This window comes from Lithobates pipiens, unplaced genomic scaffold (assembly GCF_037356315.1).
Source record: "Lithobates pipiens isolate NorthernLeopardFrog02 unplaced genomic scaffold, aLitPip1_a1.2 Scaffold_23, whole genome shotgun sequence".
NCBI lineage: Eukaryota > Metazoa > Chordata > Amphibia > Anura > Ranidae > Lithobates > Lithobates pipiens.
In genome coordinates, this window is record NW_027507785.1 from 33,026,739 (window position 1) to 33,045,793 (window position 19,055).

Sequence of the window (19,055 nt, forward strand, 5' to 3'; positions counted from 1 at the left end):
TGACAAACAGAGCATCAGATGTAACGGTACCAACTCACCAGCAGCCCCTTGTGGTTATTTTGAAAATTACAAGATGTCACAGGGTCTTTCCTTTAGGCCAGATGAAATGTAAAAATCGAATAAAATTAGCTGTTTAGAATTAAAAATGACACTACACCCTGTTTTTTTTTTTTTTTTTTTAATTCTATTCCAGTATGTATTCTTAACTCAAAAAAGTCCCCTCTATTACCCCCAACTGCGGACAAATGTCTGTTGTCAAATATTCCGTGCGTGTGTACACAAGTCCGTCAAGTACAAACACGCACGCTCGGAAGCAAGGACAAGGCAGAAGCAGTCGGTCTTGTAAACTAGCGTTCATAATGGAGAATTAACATTTGTGACGTGGCAAATTATGAAATCTAGAAATGCAGCGCACATTCTCTTCTTCTTTAATGGGATAATAATGAAGCTGCTTTGCTGGTGATACTGATGGAGTTATTGCAAACGCATTTTCAAGGGCTTTTTTTTCTAGTGATATCAAGAATAGGGATGAGCTCAGGCGTGTTCGCATGGACCACGTGCTGAGCCCGCCAGGAAGTCGGCGCAGCGCTGCGCTAATCACAGGCAGTGAGACATTTCCTGATCTCTGCAGCCGCACATGAGGGAAATGTCTCACTGCCTGTGAGACATTTCCCTCATTTTAAATGACGCTTTAACGTTACTACGGTGACCTGAGGTGTGCCATGGTCGTGTAGGACAGTATGCTTAACCACTTCTGGACCGCCCACTGCCGTTATTTGACGGTAATTTGAAGAGGAATACCGTTGTTATGGCAGCAGCTAGCTGCTATAACCCCGGTATTCTCTTCTTCAGCGGGCGGTCCTCTTGAAGTTAAAAGTAGTCTCTGTGGCGGATTCGCCCCAAGATCACTTTTATCAGTGGCGGGAGAGGGGCCCTCCTCCCACCGCGCTCTGGTGCCCTCCGCTGCTTATCGGAGACCGGCGACAGCGGCGGAGGCTATCGGATGTTATCCCTAGCCTGACATGGAGATGAGTGAGAGGAAGATGGCCCCCACCCGTCTCCATAACATTGCAAAACGTCACCTCCGCCCACAAATCTTAAAAAGGGACTTTTTTTTTTTTTTTGTATTTCTTTTAAATGACAACATCTTATTATTTATTTATTTTTATTGCATTTTAGTATAAATATGAGATATGAGGTCTTTTTGACCCCAGATCTCATAGTTAAGAGGTCCTGTCATGCTTTTTTTCTATTACAAGGGAATAATAGAAATAAAAGTGACATTTTTTTTTTTGTTTGTTTAAAAACAGTGTATAAATAAAAAATAAAAGTTAAAATAAATAAGAAAAACATTTTGCCCCGTCCCAAGGAGCTTGCGTGCAGAAGCGAACGCATACGTGAGTAGTGCCTGAATATGAAAAAGTTGTTCAAACCACACACGTGACATACTGCCGTGATCGGTAGAGCGAGAGCAATAATTCTAGCCCTAGACCTCCTCTGTAACTCAAAACATGAAACCTATAGAATTTTTTAAACATCGCCTAGGGAGATTTTTAAGGCTAAAAGTTTTTCGCCATTCCACGAGCGGGCGCAATTTTGAAGCGTGACATGTTGGGTATCAATTTACTCAACGCAACATTATCTTTCACAATATATATCTATATATCAAAAAAGTGTATTTTTTCCCAAAAAAGTCTGATTGTAAGACCGCTGCGCTAATACGGTGCGACAGAAAGTATTGCAATGACCGCCATTTTATTCTCTAGGGTGTTAGAAACAAAAAAAGTATACTGTTTGGGGATTCTAAGTAATTTTCTAACAAAAAAAAACTGTTTTTAACTTGTAAACAACACATCTAAAAAAGAGGCTCAGTCCCTAATGCCCTGTACACACGGTCGGACATTCCGACGACAAAATCCGTGATGATTTTTTTCCCGACGGATTTCTGCCCAAACTTGTCTTACATACACACGGTCGTACAAAGTTGTAGCTTTTGTCTCCTAATTTATTCTGAGCATGCGTGGCACTTTGTCCGTCGGAATGGTCTACACACGATCGGAATTTAAACGTTCGTATTTAGTTGTCGGAAAATTTTAGATCCAGCTCTCAAACTTTGTGATTTTCCGACAACATGATCCGATCGCACATTTTTCGTCGGAATGTCCGACCGTGTGTACAGGGCATTAGTGGTTACATTTTTTTATTGGATATGTTTTATAGCAGAAAGTAAACAAATATATATATATATTTTTTTTTAAATATCTTTTTTTTTTGTTTGGTTACAGCGTAAAAAATAAAGACCGCAGAGGTGATCAAACACAAATCTCAGAAAGAGGCTCGGTCCTTAAGTGGTTAAATATTTAATATTAATAATTAATGTAATTAATTAATACTATAGTAACAGCTGCAAAGTACGGGCAAAGTGAGAGTCTCTTTAAATTTAATTACAATGCCAAAAAAAAAAAATATATTAATTGCACGAAACGGCAAGTGAAAATACACATGCTACAAATACAATTTGTTACAACGCGGCCCAATCTGGCTCCGTAAGATGAAAGGTTTGAAATAATTGCGCTGAGTCTGAGCTGCATTTAAAAAAATGTAGGCGTCAGAAACATAACATGGCATTTATTAATCATTCCTTCCACTGTCACTGAATTAAGCATCATGATTTAGCAATTAAGGAACAAGCGAGGCGCTGTATTAAAAAAAAAAAAAAAAAGTCTGCCATTAAAGCTTCTGCGGTTTCATCACCTCCACCCCTAATAGGTCAGAAGTGTCAGGGCAACAGAATGTGAATGAGTCGGCTGGCAGACAGCCACCTATGGAATGACATTTATGATGATTGGAGTAGAAATAATCCCGGATGGTGGAGGAATTCAGATTATCTTCCTGCAAACTGTCATTTCTGCAAAATTCTCTTTTTTTATGTAACCCTTTCCAGAGGTCATTGCAGCCGAGATGCTCAGACCACATTTAGCGGTGTCAGATTGTGTCAGTTAATTGGATATTAACCACTTGACCTTTGGAAGATTTACCCCCCTTCACGACCATTTTTTTGCGATACGGTAAGGCCCCTTTCACACATGCGGACAGTATGTCCGTATTTCATCCATCTGTTTGCGGATGAAATACGGACATACATGCATTCCTATAGGATAGCGGGTGTCTGCAGATGAACATCCGCAGACACCCGATATCGTCCTCCTCCGCTATTGTCCGATTCTGCAGACGGAGGAAAATCCTATTTTTCTATCCGTCTGCAGAGCCGATCGGATGAACACGGACAGCCGGTCCGTGCTCATCCGATCCCCATAGAGGAGAGCGGAGATCTGACAGGACGGTCCCTGCACAGTGTGTAGGGACCGCCCTGTCATTCGCCGGCTCAGCGGGGACAACGGAGCGATCCCCACTGAGCAAGCGGATCATCACAGGTCGGATCATTACTGATCCGTCCCGTGTGAAAGGGGCCTAACTGACAATTGCGCGGTCACGCAATACTGCACCCAAATAAAATGTATAGCCTTTCCCCCCACAAATAGAGCTTTCTTTTGGTGGTGTTTGATCACCTCTGAGGCCTTGATTTTTTTACGCTGTAAACAAACAAAAAAAAAAAAGATATTTAAAAAAAATAATGATATTTTTTACTTTCTGCTATAAAACATATCCAATAAAAAATGTAACCACTTAAGGACCGAGCCTCTTTTTTAGAGGTGTTGTTTGCAAGTTAAAAACATTTTTTTTTGCTAGAAAATTACTTCCCCAAATATTATAAATTTTTTTTTTTTACAGAATGAAATAGCGTCGTTGCAATACTTTCTGTCACACCGTATTTGCGCAGCGGTCTTACAAGCTCACTTTTTTTTTGGAAAAAAGTACACATTTTGAATAAAAAAATAAGACAACAGTAAAGTTAGCCCAATTCCTTTTTTAGATTTTGAAAGATAATGTTACGCCGAGTAAATTGATACCCAACATGTCACGCTTCAAAATTGCACCCGCTCGTGAAATGGAGACAAACTTTTACCCTTAAAAATCTCCATTGGCGACGTTTAAAAAATTCTACAGGTTGCATGTTTTGAAGGACAGAGGAGGTCCAGGGCGAGAATTATTGCTCTCACTCTGCCGATCGCGGTGATACCTCACGTGTGTGGTTTGAACACCATTTTCATATGCGGGCACTACTACGCTTTTGCACGGAAGCTTGGTGGGACGGGGGGCATTAAAAAAAAATTCTCTTTATTTTACCTTTTATTTTTTATTTTTACACTTTTTAAAAAAAAAAAGTGTCAATTTTATTCCTATTACAAGGAATGTAAACATCCCTTGTAATAGGAAAAAAGCATGACAGGACCTCTTAAATATGAGATCTGAGGTCAAAAAGACTTCAGATCTCATATTTATACTAAAATGCAATAAAAAAATTAAAAAATTTGTCATTTAAAAAAATGACTTAAAAAAATGGCTATGGGCGGAAGTGACGTTTTGACGTCACTTCCGCCCTGCAGTGTCATGGAGACGGGTGGGGGGCCATCTTCCCCTCACTCGTCTCCATGCACAGCCAGTGAGAGGACTGGTAAACGGCGGAGGGCACCGGAGCACGGTGGGAGGGGGGACCGCTCTCCCGCCACCCATAAAAGTGATCTTGCGGCGAATCCGCAGCAACTTTTATCTTGTAGCCGACCACCGGCTGAACACGGGGATACCGGGGTTATGGCAGCTAGAGGCTGCCATAACAACGATATCCATCCTCAAGTGGTTAAAAAAAATTGAATTTCTTCACCAATTTAGGCCAATAGGTATTTTGTTTTTGGTTTTTGGTATAAACAAAATCCCAATAAACGTATATTGATTGGTTTGCATAAACAAGTTATAGTGTCTACAAACGATGGGATATTTTTATTAATTTCATTTTTATTTTTTACTAGTAATGGCGGCGATCAGCGAGTTATAGCGGGACTGTGATATTGAGGCGGACAGTTGGACACCTAACTGACACTTTTTGGGGACCAGTGACACTAATGCAGTGATCACTGTTAAAATATGCACTGTCACTGTACTAATGACACTACCTGGGAAGGGGCTAAACATCAGGGGTGATCAAAGGGGGTAACTGTGTACCTAGCCAGTGTGTTATTACAGTGTGGGAGGTGATTATACTAGGGGAAGACATGAATCCATGTTGCTGCTTTGCAGAGACACAGGATCCATGCCTTCCCTCCTGTCAGAACGGCGATCTGCCTTGTTTTTATATAGGCAGGCAGCAGTTCTGCATCTGTGGCGGATGACCGGCGGATGTCGGCAGACATCGAGTCCACAGTACTGGAAGACAAATTTGTCTACAGAAATTATTTTTCCATTTCTTTTAAAGGATATTTCCACTTTTGTGTGAGAAAATTTGGGGAAACCCCACTGTATGTTTGTTATGTGTTCCCAGTCAAACAACATACCTAAAAAAAAAAATAATAATAATAATTTCTTACCTTTTAGATGTTTCTAAGGAGAAGGTGTCATGGCCGATTCTATGAAATTGTAGGCAGTCTCACGGTGTCATTTGTCCCCACACAGACTGAGCTTTCCCTCATTAACATACAATCTAGGAGGCCGCTTTCTCATTTATTTTACCCTTTTTTTAGGACAGTTTTCAAATCTAGTTTACAGTGGATAACGAAGAGCTGCGAACACAGTACAGGCCGGGTTAATTATGTTATAGAGAGAGCAGAGCGACAGAGAGATGAGCTCATTGGACTGCTGCTTCTCCTTTCACTGTCCAGTCGCAGGCTGGAGGAGGGGCAAGACCTGTAAGGATCACTTCATTTCAGCAGAGAAAAATCAGGTCTCCGGCTCTGCCAGACAGAGCTGGGCTGTGTGGCAGAGCTGTGTAAATCTTAGGACTGGACAGCCAGAAATACAAACCCTTTATTAGTAAATTAGCAACTATATACATTATGTATTGTATCCCTGTATTTACCCTTTTACAGTTATCAGGGCAGTGTAGCTATGTGAAAAGGACCTAAAACACAAATCGCCGTGCCTTGCAGTTAGGTATGTTAGCAGGGCTTTTTTTCTCAGAGAAAAGGTGCAGGTATTCCCCCTTTTTAAATCACTCCTTGTCTCTGCCCCCTACCCACCTATGAGCACTGTCCCCTGGTCCCCCCTACCCACCTCTGAGCACCGCCCCTTGGTTCCTCCCCCCTACCCACCTCTGAGCACCGTCCTTTGGTTCTACCCCCACACTCACCGCTGAGCACAGTCCCTTAGTTCCACTCACCTTCGAGCACCACCCCTTGGTTCCACCCCCTACCCACCTCTGAGCACAGTCCCCTAGTTCCTTCCCTTTCCCACCTCTGAGCACCGTCCCTTGGTTCCACCTCCTACCCACCTCTGAGCACAGTCCCTTAGTTCCATCCCCTACCCACCTCTGAGGACCTCCCCTTGGTTCCACCACCTACCCACCTCTGAGCACAGTCCCCTAGTTCCTTCCCTTTCCCACCTCTGAGCACCGTCCCTTGGTTCCACCCCCTACCCACCTCTGAGCACAGTCCCTTAGTTCCATCCCCTACCCACCTCTGAGCACCGTCCCTTGGTTCCACCCCCATACTCACCCCTGACCACAGTTCCTTAGTTCCTCCCCCTTCCCATCTCTGAGCACTGTCCCTTGGTTCCACCCCCTACCCACCTCCAAGTACCATCCCTTGGTTCCACCCCTTACCGACCTCTGAGCACTGTCCCCTAGTTTCTCCCCCTTCCCACCTCTGAGCACTGTCTCTTGGTTCCACCCACTACCTCTGAGCTCCACCCTTTGGTTACAACCCCTACCTACCCCTGAGCACCTTCCCTTGGTTCCACCTCCTACCCACCTCTGAGCTCCATCCCTTAGTTCCACCCCCTACCCACCTCTGAGCACTGTCCCTTAGTTCCACCCCCTACCTACCTCTGAGCTCCATCCCTTAGTTCCATCCCCTGCACACCTCTGAGCACCACCCCTTAATTCCACCCCCTACCCACCTCTGAGCACCATCCCTTGGTTTCAACCCCTACCCACCTCTGAGCATAGTCCTTTAGTGCCATCGCCTACGCACCTCTGAGCACCGCCCCTTAATTCCACCCCTACCCACCTCTGAGCACCATCCCTTGGTTCCACCCCCTATCTACTGCCCAATACTTCCACTTTCAGAGAATACAGAACCAAGTATCATTTTTGTAGTGTTATGATATTTGTATACACATTTTTAATGATAACAAGAAAGGCCTTCTGGATCCCTTGGAGCCAGCAACAATAGATCCCCCAGCAACAATATACCGCCAAGCAACAATAGATCCACCACAGCAACAAAAGACCCCGCCAGCAACAATAGATCTCCAAGCAGCCACAATCAATAGACCCTCCAGTACACCCCAGCACCATTTACCATTACATACACTCAGTGCTGGAGGTGTCAGAACTGCGTTCCCCTGCGTTCCCGCTGAAAAAAAGCGCTGGATGTTACTGTAACACATAGGTCTGAAGGAGGCTTCAAACACAATATTAAAACGAAAAAAAAAGAAAGAGATAACATGAGTTATGGGTAATAGAACCAGTCCCTTTAGATCACTATTATAAAAAATACTTTTTATACACCATATCATTTGTGAATACAATAAACCCAGAATGGATCTTGTCCCTGGTTATTTTCCTAATAATTATCTCATCAATTAACAAACTGATTAAAAATACATGACATTGTATTTAAGCAGCATCTGCATGATAAGCAGAAAAGGACACAAGGAGCAATTCAGATATTCCCAAGAGAATTTCCCATTAATTTATTAAAAATTGACTTTTCCTATTCAGCTTATTTCCATCCATAATAGCGCCAAATCTGTATCAGAATTCTCTAAACAAAAAAAAAATAAATAAAAAAAAAAAAGGAATATTTACACTATATATAAATAGAAATGCATGGACAATTTTAAAGTGAACGCAGACAATGCACGTTAAAGAGGAAGTAAAGGCAGTTAAAATAAAAAATAAAAAATGCAACCTGCAAGGCAAAGGCATAATGAGCTAGTATGCATAGCATACTAGCTCATTATGAATAACTTACCTGAGAACGAAGCCCCCGAAGCGGTCTTCCGTCTTCATGTTCGCCGCTGCCATGTATCCCGGAGTGACTTCCGGGTCTCGCTACTCCGGTGCTGTGATTCGCCGGAGCCGCGATGACGTCACTCCCGCGCATGCGCAGGGAGCCAACATGAGCGGCATATGGCCGCGATCTGCGGCCTGCCCAGTGCGCCTGCGCGCCGCTGTCTACGGCGCATGCGCCGTAGACAGCAGTGGCTGTCTTTTTGTAAATATCTCCTAAACCGTATAGGTTTAGGAGATATTTCTTGGACCTACAGGTAAGCCTTAATCTAGGCTACCTGTAGGTCAAAGTGGTTTGTAAGGGCTTACAACCACTTTAAAGTAAAGTATTTACATATTCTAAATAAGCAATAAATACATTTTAAAACAAGCCTTGATTCACATATGTAGCTATAGGCTTTGTGGAGAAATGGATCTTCAAAGAAGTACTTTCTATTGTAGCTGAATCTTGGCAGCCTGTCAGCTCCCTAGTGTAATTAAGAACATAACATAACAATAAAATATAAAGGAGTGGCAAATCAAACAATGTAGGAGTCCAAGGTGCTTTTAATCGTTTCATAGTTAGTAAGGTTGAATAAAGACACCAGTCCAACCTGAGTGAGTGTCTACAATTGTCCCTATCCCTGTACATTGCACTCTCACATTGGTCCCTACCCTCAAGGAGCCCACAATCCAAGGTCCTCATTCATATATTAGGGCCAATTTTGGACAGAAGCCAATTTACCTACCTGCATATCTTTGGAGTGTGGGAGGAAACCAGAGTACCTGGTGGAAACCCACGCAGGCACAGGGAGAACATACAAACTCCAGGCAGGTAGTGTTGTGGTTGGGATTTGAACCAGTGACCCTTCTTACTGCTAGGCTGAGAGTGCTACCCACTACACCTCTGTGCCTCCCAAATGTTCATATTGATCTTGTAAAGTCACCAACGTGTTTCGGGGGCCAATGCACTGCTCCTTCATCAGGGCTTAAGAACACAATGGGGGTTATTTACGAAAAGGCAAATCCACTTTGCACTGAAAGTGCACTTGGAAGTGCAGTCGCTCTAAATCTAAGGGGTAGATCTGAAATGAGTGGAAGCTCTGATGATTTTATCATCCAATCATGTGCAAGCTAAAATGCAGTTTTTTTTATTTTCCTTGCATGTCCCCCTCAGATCTACAGCAACTATACTTCCAAGTGCGCTTGCAGTGCAAAGTGGATTTGCCTTTAGTAAATAACCCCCAATGCTACATCTGGTAACTATTGGTACACTGATAAGTTATAAACCATTAAATAGCACAACCAGACTATGTTAGGCCCCTTTCATACTTGCCCTGTGAATCGGGACTGAAAAGTCGCATGACAAGTCGTACCCCATGATTTCCAATGAGTACCAATCATATCTGTGCGACTTCAAGTCACACTAACTTCAAAGTAGTCCCTGTATTACTTTTGTTGCAACTTTGATGTGAGTTGAGGTCCATAGACCTCAAGTTTTCCCAGGCACTCCCTGAAACCGCGGAAAAATCATGTCAATGTCGCAGCTGCGAAATTGCGGTAAAATCGTGGCAAAATAGCACAAGTTTCAAGTCACAGCAGTGTGAAAGGAGCCTTAGTATATTCTATTCAATGAGCTTGCATTTATCCAATAATCATTTATTCCTGGGCTGTATTAAGGTGCGGTCTTATAACCACCAATGGGCAAATATATGGCAACAGGGAGAAAGAAAAGGGACTACATGATCCCACTTGTAGCACCTGTAAAATTGTAACTATAATCAACCATCATACAGCTCAATAAAATATATGTTCTTAAATTAAATCAATTCTGATTATCCATGGTTGTGATTATACAGTTACAAACTTGTTAATTCAATTTAATGACCTGGTAGGCAGTTAAAAGCAGCCCATATATCCACCAACCCTGACGTCCCTATAGGACCTTGTGCAATCCTAAGGCAACTCTTTGCATATAAATATACCTAGTTGGTAGTGCTACATGGCTTATAACATATAGATGTACCAATAATTACCAGTGACATTTTGTTCTTAGGGCTTATTCAGATGGGCAAAAAATCTTGTCCTCGCAGAGCTGCCGGCAGATGCGTGTGCGCCCACCTCGGAGCTGCATACAGGCAACTCAATTCAAATCCTTCAATTAAATATCAACAGAGCATGATTTTCCATCTCATCACGAACCCATCTTCAGACAACTAGTACCATTCTTCAAACGATGCTTCAACTAAAAACGAAATCCCTTTCAACATTCAATTATTGACCAAGCCACTGAGCATTCTGCATACGCTTTATCAAAACTATATGCTCCTCTAAACTTCTATTTCTCAAAATCTCAAGGACATTCTATCTTAAAAAGCTGGCAAAATTATTTTGAAGATGAAAACATCCGAGAAAAGATCTTAAATGGATATCTCAAGACTCGTCACCTTAGAATAAACGAAAATTGGAGGGAAACCCAATTCAAACTTATGCACAAAGCTTTCGTTCCATTCCTGTTTAATAAACAAGACCCTTCAGCTGCTACTTTCTCATGGTGCAAGTCCTTCTCTCTTATGCCGCGTAGACACGATCAAATTGTCCGGCGTACTTAGTCTGTCGAAACGCATTTCTCCGGACAATTTGATCGCGTGTGGGCTTCAGCGGACTTTTCCAGCGTTAAGTCCGGCGGACTTAGAAAGTATTTTTGCAGTCCAATCTTTCCGCCAGACTTGGGTTTCAGCGGACAATACGTTCGTCAGTATGCTAGTCCGGCAGACGAAGAATGACGCATGCTCAGAAGTAGGGATGAACTTCGTGTTCGAGTCGAACGTACGTTCGACTCGAACATTGGCTGTTCGGGCGTTCGGCGAAATCCGAACTCTTGGTCCGTTCGCGTCAAAATTCGTATGGCGCGCGCGGACCACAATGCACTGCGATGGCGCAGTGCATTGCTGGCTCATGATTGGCCAAGCATGCACTGTGACCCCGCATGCTTGGCCAATCGCAGCGCCAGCAGCGAGGAGAGCCATGATTGGCCACAGGCATCCTGCCTGTGGCCAATCATAGCTCAGGCTGTGTAGTGCACGCCCCACACTATATAAGGCCGCCTTTGAGGCGGCCTGGTGTAGTGTGTTGGAATCTGAAGCAGTGGGTGTTCTGTGTACCTTCAACACAGTTACACACCAATCGTTTTTGGCTGATTTCCTATCTTGCTCTTGTGTAGTGGTTATTGTCTGTGCCCTGACCGCAGTATACACCACTACACTATATTCACCTCACCTATATAGCTAGTGATCTAGCTTTAACCACTTAACAACTGCCCATTGCCGATTAACGGCTTCAGGGCGGTTGTTTAACTCTGAGAGGCCGTTAATTAATGGCCTCCCAGAATTCTGCTCTCGCGCGCCCCCTGGGTCGCGCACTCGAGAGCATCCGTGACCGCCGGGTCCACAGGACCCGGCGCATCACGGATCACGGTAAACGGCCGCTCGTCGCGGCCGTTTATCACGTGATCGCTCCGTCAAATGACGGAGTGATCACTTGTAAACAAACCGGCGTCATGTTATGACGCCGGTTCCTCCCTCCCCTCTCTGTACCGATCGGTACAGCGGAGGGGAAAGAGATCGGTGTCAGCAGCGATGTGGGCTGCATCTGCAGTGCCCACATCGCTGCTCACCGAATTTAACCCCTCAATTCCCTGCCAATACTCTGCAATACCAGTGCATACTCTGCAGTACCCTGCCATTACTCTGCAGTACCCCGCCATTACTCTGCAGTACCCTGCCTTTACTCTGCAGTACCCCCCATTACTCTGCAGTAACCCCCATTACTCTGCAGTAACCCCCATTACTCTGCAGTACCCTGCCATTACTCTGCAGTACCCCCAATACTCTGCAGTACCCGCCATTACTCTGCAGTACCCCGCCATTACTCTGCAGTGCAGTACCCTGCCATTACTCTGCAGTACCCTGCCATTACCCTGCAGTACCCTGCCTTTACTCTGCAGTACCCTGCCATTACTCTGTAGTACTCCCCAATACTCTGCAGTACCCTGCTATTACTCTGTAGTACCCCGCCAATACCCCGCCAATACTCTGCAATACCCTGCCATAAATTGCCATACCCAGCCATACTCGGAGATACCCAGCCATACTCGGAGATACCCAGCCATACTCGGTGATACCCTGAAATACCCAGCCATAGACGCCCCCCACCCCTCACCGCCCTCCGGTGCTTCTACCAACTCGCCAGTACGATCAAAGCCAGAATCTTTTTTTTATTTTTTATTTCAGGCTTCCCAGCCTAGAGGTGAGATGTGGGGTCATATTGACCCCCAGATTTCACTGTAAAGAGGACCTGTCACCCCATATTCCTATTACAAGGGATGTTTACATTCCTTGTAATAGGAATAAAAGTGATCAAAAATATATTTTTGGGGAAAAAAATGTCAAACTAAAATAAATAAAGTAAAATGAACAATAAAAAATAAATAAAAATTAAAGCGCCCATGTCCCCATGTGCTCGCATGCAGAAGCGAACGCATGCGTAAGCCCCGCCCACATATGAAAACGGTGTTCAAACCACACATGTGAGGTATTGCCGAGAACGTTAGAGCGAGAGCAATAATTCTAGTCCTAGACCTCCTCTGCAACTCAAAACATGTAACCAGTAAAAAAAAATTTATGAAGAAAAAATTACTAATCTGCAAAATTTTATAACAGAAACAAAGAAAAATTCATTTTTTCGCAGAATTTCCGGTCTTTTTTCTTTTATAGCACAAAAAATAAAAAAACTGAGAGGTGATTAAATACCACCAAAAGAAAGCTCTATTTGTGTGAAAAAAAGGACAAACATTTCATATAGGTCCAGTGTTGCATGACTGAGTAATTGTCATTCAAAATGTGAGAGCACCAAAAGCTGAAAATTGGTCTGGTTATTAAGGGTGTTTAAGTGCCCAGTGGTCAAGTGGTTAATAATAGAGCTTGCAGTCAGTAGTGTTAGGAGATAGTGCGTGCTGTCTGCGTGCTCTGTACCCAGTACATACCGCTATAATATAGGGCAGGCCCCTACTTTCAAACATCCAACTTACAAACATCTCCTACTTGCAAACGGAAGGAGACAGCAGCAAGTGAGATGAAAAAAGACGGATGGCAAAACAAATTATACAGGGGTGATAACCCTTCCCTATGTTTTCCAAAAAGCTTAAAGATAGTTTTTTTGACTGGAGCTACACTTTAAAAATGTACCAGTTGAAAATTACAAACAGATTCAACTTAACACAACAAACCTACACAGTCCCTGTCTTGTTTGCACCGCCTGTATACTGCTGTTCTGAGTATATAGGGCCTGGGGGCCACACGCATTTCCTTTTTTTAATATGGGTACAGGGTTCCCCTTAATATGCGTACAAGACCCAAATAGGCTGGTAATGGGCAGGGAGGGCTACCCATGCCATTTTTCTGAATGATTTTCAACCATATTGCAGGAACCAGATATAACATTAAAACCGCAAGCAGTTTTAAATGGTGTTATTTCCGTTAAATGTCATTTTCTGCAGGGACTGTTCTAAACACGGGAAACACGTGGCATTTCACAGGCATACTACAGACACCCCCCAGGCACCATATTTAAAGAAATATTTCACTTTTTTTTTCACTTTAATCGTCATTAAAATCAGTGCTCCCGCCAAAACGGCCGTTTTTAAAACTTTTTTTTGCATTGACCCATGTCCCCTGAGGCAGGAGTCAGGTCCCCAAACCCTTTTTAGGACAGTATCTTGCATATTAGACGTTAAAATTAGCACTTTCCATTTCGAACGTTCGAGTCCCATAGACTTCAATGGGGTTCTAACGTTCGTAACGAACGCGGGGGCCGTTCGCAAGTTCTGGTGCGAAAAGGAAGCTATTGGCTACTGGCTATTGAACTTCCTTTTTCTAGTCCCGTCATACGTGCTGTACGTCATCGCGCTAGCAACTTTCTGTGTGTCCGTGTGTGGCCAAGTCAGTTCGGTAGAAAGTCGGCCGGACTATCCACAGGATTGTTTGCCGGAGTAAGTACGCCGGACAATTCGCTCGTGTGTACGCATCATTACATCTCTTCTGGTAATGCCCAGCAATATCAACTTTCTGAAACCAAATCCTCAATTACAGTATATCTTTGGCATCACTTCAACACAGATAGCTAAACATCCGATGTTATATCTTTTTGGTCACAATGACATTTCGGAATACGCCAGACCCCAGTCACAAACCCCAAATTTCAACTTGGACATGGCTATGTCTGCTGGCAGCACGTAAAGCCATCCTAAAATCCTCGATGGTCCCTACTCCACCATCACTCTCAATACTGGAAAAAGATCTGAAAATGCTTCTATATATGGAAAAATGGGAGATATCAAACCACTCTTTCAACTCAACAAACTGCTTTTTTTAGAAAATGGTAAACATTCATGGAAAGATCTCTGACTAACACAGAACTAACACAAATTATGACAACCTTTAAATACTCTGAGTGGTATAATAAAGCCTTTCTCTCAAATTCACCAGGCAGGTTGGAACTGAGATAAATCATCTACAACATTCCCTTAGCCCACTGAAAATCCCTTTGGAAATGATTCCATCTCTCCACATATCTTCTGGACTGAAATGTCATTTTCTTGCACATATGTACATCAGTTTCAGTCATTACTTTTCCTTCCTTCTGTATTTTTATATGTTATGTTTTTTATTCTTTATTTTTATATTTTTGTTTTTATTTTATTCTTATTTTATATCCTAATTTATTATACTCTAAATTACTCAGTTAGAATGACAAGGATTCTAGAATTGTTAAAATGTTAAACTTTAAAATGGTCCAACTGTTCATCCATGCTTAAAGTGGTAGTAAACCCATGCATAAAACTGTTTAATTTCCGGCATGTGCAGGAAATGTAACACTCTCAATGGCTGGTGTCATAACTGATCACATGTGCAACATCATGGCAGTTGTAGATTAAACAGATGGCAGCTTCCTTGGCTGAAAAAGTTAGGGGGGTTTACTTACACTTTAACAATTACTATTACATTAATGCCGCGTAATTTGGAATTCTCGTCGGAAAAAAGCTCTGATGGTTTTCCCGATGGAATTCCGACGGAATTCATCTCAAGCTGTCTTGCCTACACACAGTCACATCAAATTCCGATCGTTTATAATGCGGTGACGTACAACACGTACGTGACTAGGAAAAGGAAGTTCAATAGCCAGTAGCCAATAGCTTCTGTCTCGTTGAATCTGAGCAAGGCGTGATTTTTGGCGTGTCGGAATTGCATACACACTATCGGAATTACCGATAGAAAGTTTTTCCGTCGGGTAAATTGAGAACATGCTATCAATTTTTGGCCTAGCGGAAATTAGGACAGCTAAATTCCGATGGAGCATACACACGGTCGCATTTTACGATGAAAAGTTCTCATCGGTCTTTTTCTGGCCGGAATTACGATTGTGTGTACGGGCATAAGAGTACAAATTATTATTGTCAGATGAACCGCACATACTGTATTTACCATTCTTCCAATATAAGCGTTATTTGCCACATTCTGTATGATAACTTTTTGTTTGTACAAATTTTCCAGAAAACAATAAAAATTATGGGAAAAAAAGATGTTAGGCGGTAGTATGGGAAAGTATCCTTATTACTTTGAAAACTGGAAACCATTAGCAAGAGATTTTCCAGGATGCTTAGAAGTCTCTCTGACCAACCATTCCCTTGGATTCCCTTTTTTACCATCTCCAACAGATCAGTACTAGAACTATGCGCAGCATAAAAATCACTTATGACCAACCAAACAGAACCTGGCTGGCTCGCCAAAATGACATTCCAATTTCAACAGCATTTCACACATTCAAACTGTTTATGGGAGTTCATTATCATTGGACGGGACTTCAAGATTTCAACAAGTTTCATCAGTTTTCCTGTCGGTTTTTGCTTCCGCCCCTTTTACAGACCAAAGTATTTCGGCAGAGAAAAACAAATCACAAAGTGGCAGAACACCCCACCATCTTTCTTGTCTGTCACACTGTAGATTTTAAATTTTTTCTTTAATTAACCTAGAACAGTGATGGCGAACCTTGGCAACCCAGATGTTTTGGAACTACATTTCCCATGATGCTCCACTACACTGCAGAGTGCATGAGCATCATGGGAAATTTAGTTCCAAAACATCTGGGGTGCCAAGGTTCGCCATCGGTGCCCTAGAACAACAGTTGGCGAGGTTTGCTACAGAGGGTCAGTCCAGACAAAATTGATATTTTAATTACAGGTGGATCCTGGTGGGCTGAATCAGCCCTTAGCTTTGTATACATTTTAGATACTCCAACGGTACGATCTTCCTGTCAAAATTCCTGACACTGCTTCTGTCTGTCTGGATCCTTTGTATGTTCCTGTTACACTCTTGATACTGTAAAATAAATATTAAATGCAGCCGGAATGATTGGAACCCCTCATGATGGACACAACAGGCATGTAGACCCTGGAGCTCAGGGCAGGGATAGTGGGAGTCCTAGTAATAGGCACAGCAGGTGTGCAGACCTGGGAGCTCAGTGTAGGGATGATGGGAGCCCCACATAATGGGAACAGCAGGTGTAAGATCTGGGAGAGCAGTGCCGGAATTGTGGGAGCCCCACATAATGGCCACAGCAGGTGTGCAGGCCCAGAAGCGTAGGGCAGGGATGGTGGGTACCACTTTTATGGGTGAAGCAAGGTGTTTAGACCTGATGGCTTAGTGGAGGGATTATAGAAGCCACTTATAATGGGCACATCATGAGTGTATACATGGGAGCTCTGCATAGGGATGATGGGAGTCCCTGATTATGGGCCCAGCCGGTGTGCAAACCCGAGAAGTCAGAGCAGGGATGGTGGGAGACCTCATATTGGGCACAGAAGGTGTGTAGACCCAGGACCTCAGCACAGGGATGGTAGGAACTCCTCATAATGATCCTAGTAGCTAATAGATCCAGGAGCTCAGTGAAAGGATGGTGGGAGCCACTAATGATGTGAATAGCAGGTGTGCAGACCCAGGAACTGAGTACAGGGATGGTGGGAGCCTTTGGTGATGGACACAGAGGGCCTTTAAACCTGGGAACTCAGTACAGGGATGGTGGGAGCAATTGGTGATGGGCACAGAGGGCCTTTAGACCTGGGAACTCAGTAGAGGGATGGTGGGAGGCCATGGTGATGGGCACAGAGGGTATTTACACCTGGGGAATTAGTACAGGGATGGGGGAGGCCCTCAAATTGGGCACAGCAGATGTACAGAACCAGGAACACAACAGAAATATCTCACCAATAAAGTCCCTGAGTGACAGAAGGTGTCAAGTGGTTTAATGCCCCGTACACACAAGCGGATTTTCCGTCTGAAAAAACTTGGATGGTTTTTCTGACGGAATTCTGCTCAAGCTTGGCTTGCATACACACGGGTCACACAAAAGTCCTCTGAACTTTTGACCGCCAAGAACGCGGTGACGTACAACACTACAACGAACCGAGAAATTGAAGTTCAATGCTTCTGTGACAAATTGTGTAGGAATTTTGCATGTCGGAATTTGTACAGACAATTGCAATTTCCGATCGGAACTTTTTCGGACCAAAAAATAGAGAACCTGCTCTCAATCTTTTGCTGGCTGGAATTCTGCCAGTAAAAGTCAGATGGAGCATACACACGGTCGGAATTTCAGACCAAAAGCTCTAATCCGACTTTTACTGGAAGAATTTCTGATTGTGTGTACGGGGCTTAACTCTATACTATATACCAAAGACTTAAATATCAGTTTTGGGTGGACTGACCTTCTAAACAGACAAAGCAAGCAACCGTGAACTTCAATACCTTTGCTACTTCTTTATAAATCACTCCAGTGGCAACAGAAGCCATTGTTAGAGTAACATATGACAAATGTACAGCACTAAGGAAGGAAAAATCACTTACCTTCTGGTTGGTATTGTGCTACAATTGTCACCGTCTGACCTGCACCTTTTAAGGCAGCTGCAGCTTGTTCATGGGAAGCACCACGGAGATCAATTCCGTTAACCTAAATAAGGGAATAAAGTAAAAAAAAATACTTAAAGCTGAACTTCAGGTGGATATAGACAACACACATTAAAGTGGTTCTAAAGGCAACATTTTTTTTTTACATTAATGCACTCTCTGCATTAAGGCAAAAACCTCCCAACATTAGTTCCCCACTAACCCCCTAAATACTTAACTGAGTCTGATCTTTATCCAGTGCTGTTCCCAAGATCAGCAATGCTGCTCTCTCTCCTCACAGGGAATGAGGCAGCAGCAGGGGCCATTGGCTGTCAATCAAATCCATTGAGGAAGGAGCCGGGCCAAGCTGTGTTGTGTGTATCTATGGACACACACACAGCTCAGCTCAGGAGCGAGCCTGCACGTCTGCCCCGATAGCAAGCAACTGCTATGGTTGCAGACACAGAACAGGATGAGTCCATTGCACTGGTGTGGGACCCTAGATGGTGGTTTAGGGCTGCTCTGTGCAAAACTATTGCACACAGCAGATAGGTAGAACATGTTTTTTGTTTTAATAATAACAAAAAAAAATTGCCTTTACTAATGCTTTAATGCAGGTCTGTAATCATTAATACATCATTAACTCTTTTTAATTTTTAAATGCAAGCAAGTACCTACGATGGACTTGATATTAGCTTCCTGCAATCACTGTACAGCCTGTCTTCAACTGGGAGAGGGAGGGGTGGGCTGGGAGCCAATGTGCTACGTGCAAATGTCTTAAAGAGGAAGTAAACCCTGATGAGTTAACTTCCTCTTTCATTCCCTGCAAAGGCAAAGCATAATGGACTACTATGCATCTCATAGTAGTCCATTATGTGTCACTTACCTGACACAGGAGCCAGCGAAGTCGCCGCTGTCCCCTGTAGTCCGCCGCATCCATCTTCTTGGCGGGG

The 19,055-nt window shown here is 43.4% G+C and overlaps 1 protein-coding gene across 1 annotated transcript in view; it reads right to left on the reverse strand.

Moving 5' to 3' along the window:
* Positions 1 to 19,055, reverse strand: part of LOC143927370 (disks large homolog 2) — a 1,494,912-nt gene that overhangs the window by 623,161 nt on the left and 852,696 nt on the right. Inside the window, exon 12 of the mRNA XM_077451406.1 lies at positions 18,064 to 18,166. Coding sequence (XP_077307532.1) covers positions 18,064 to 18,166 — 103 coding nt within the window. The remainder of the gene's footprint in view (positions 1 to 18,063; positions 18,167 to 19,055) is intronic.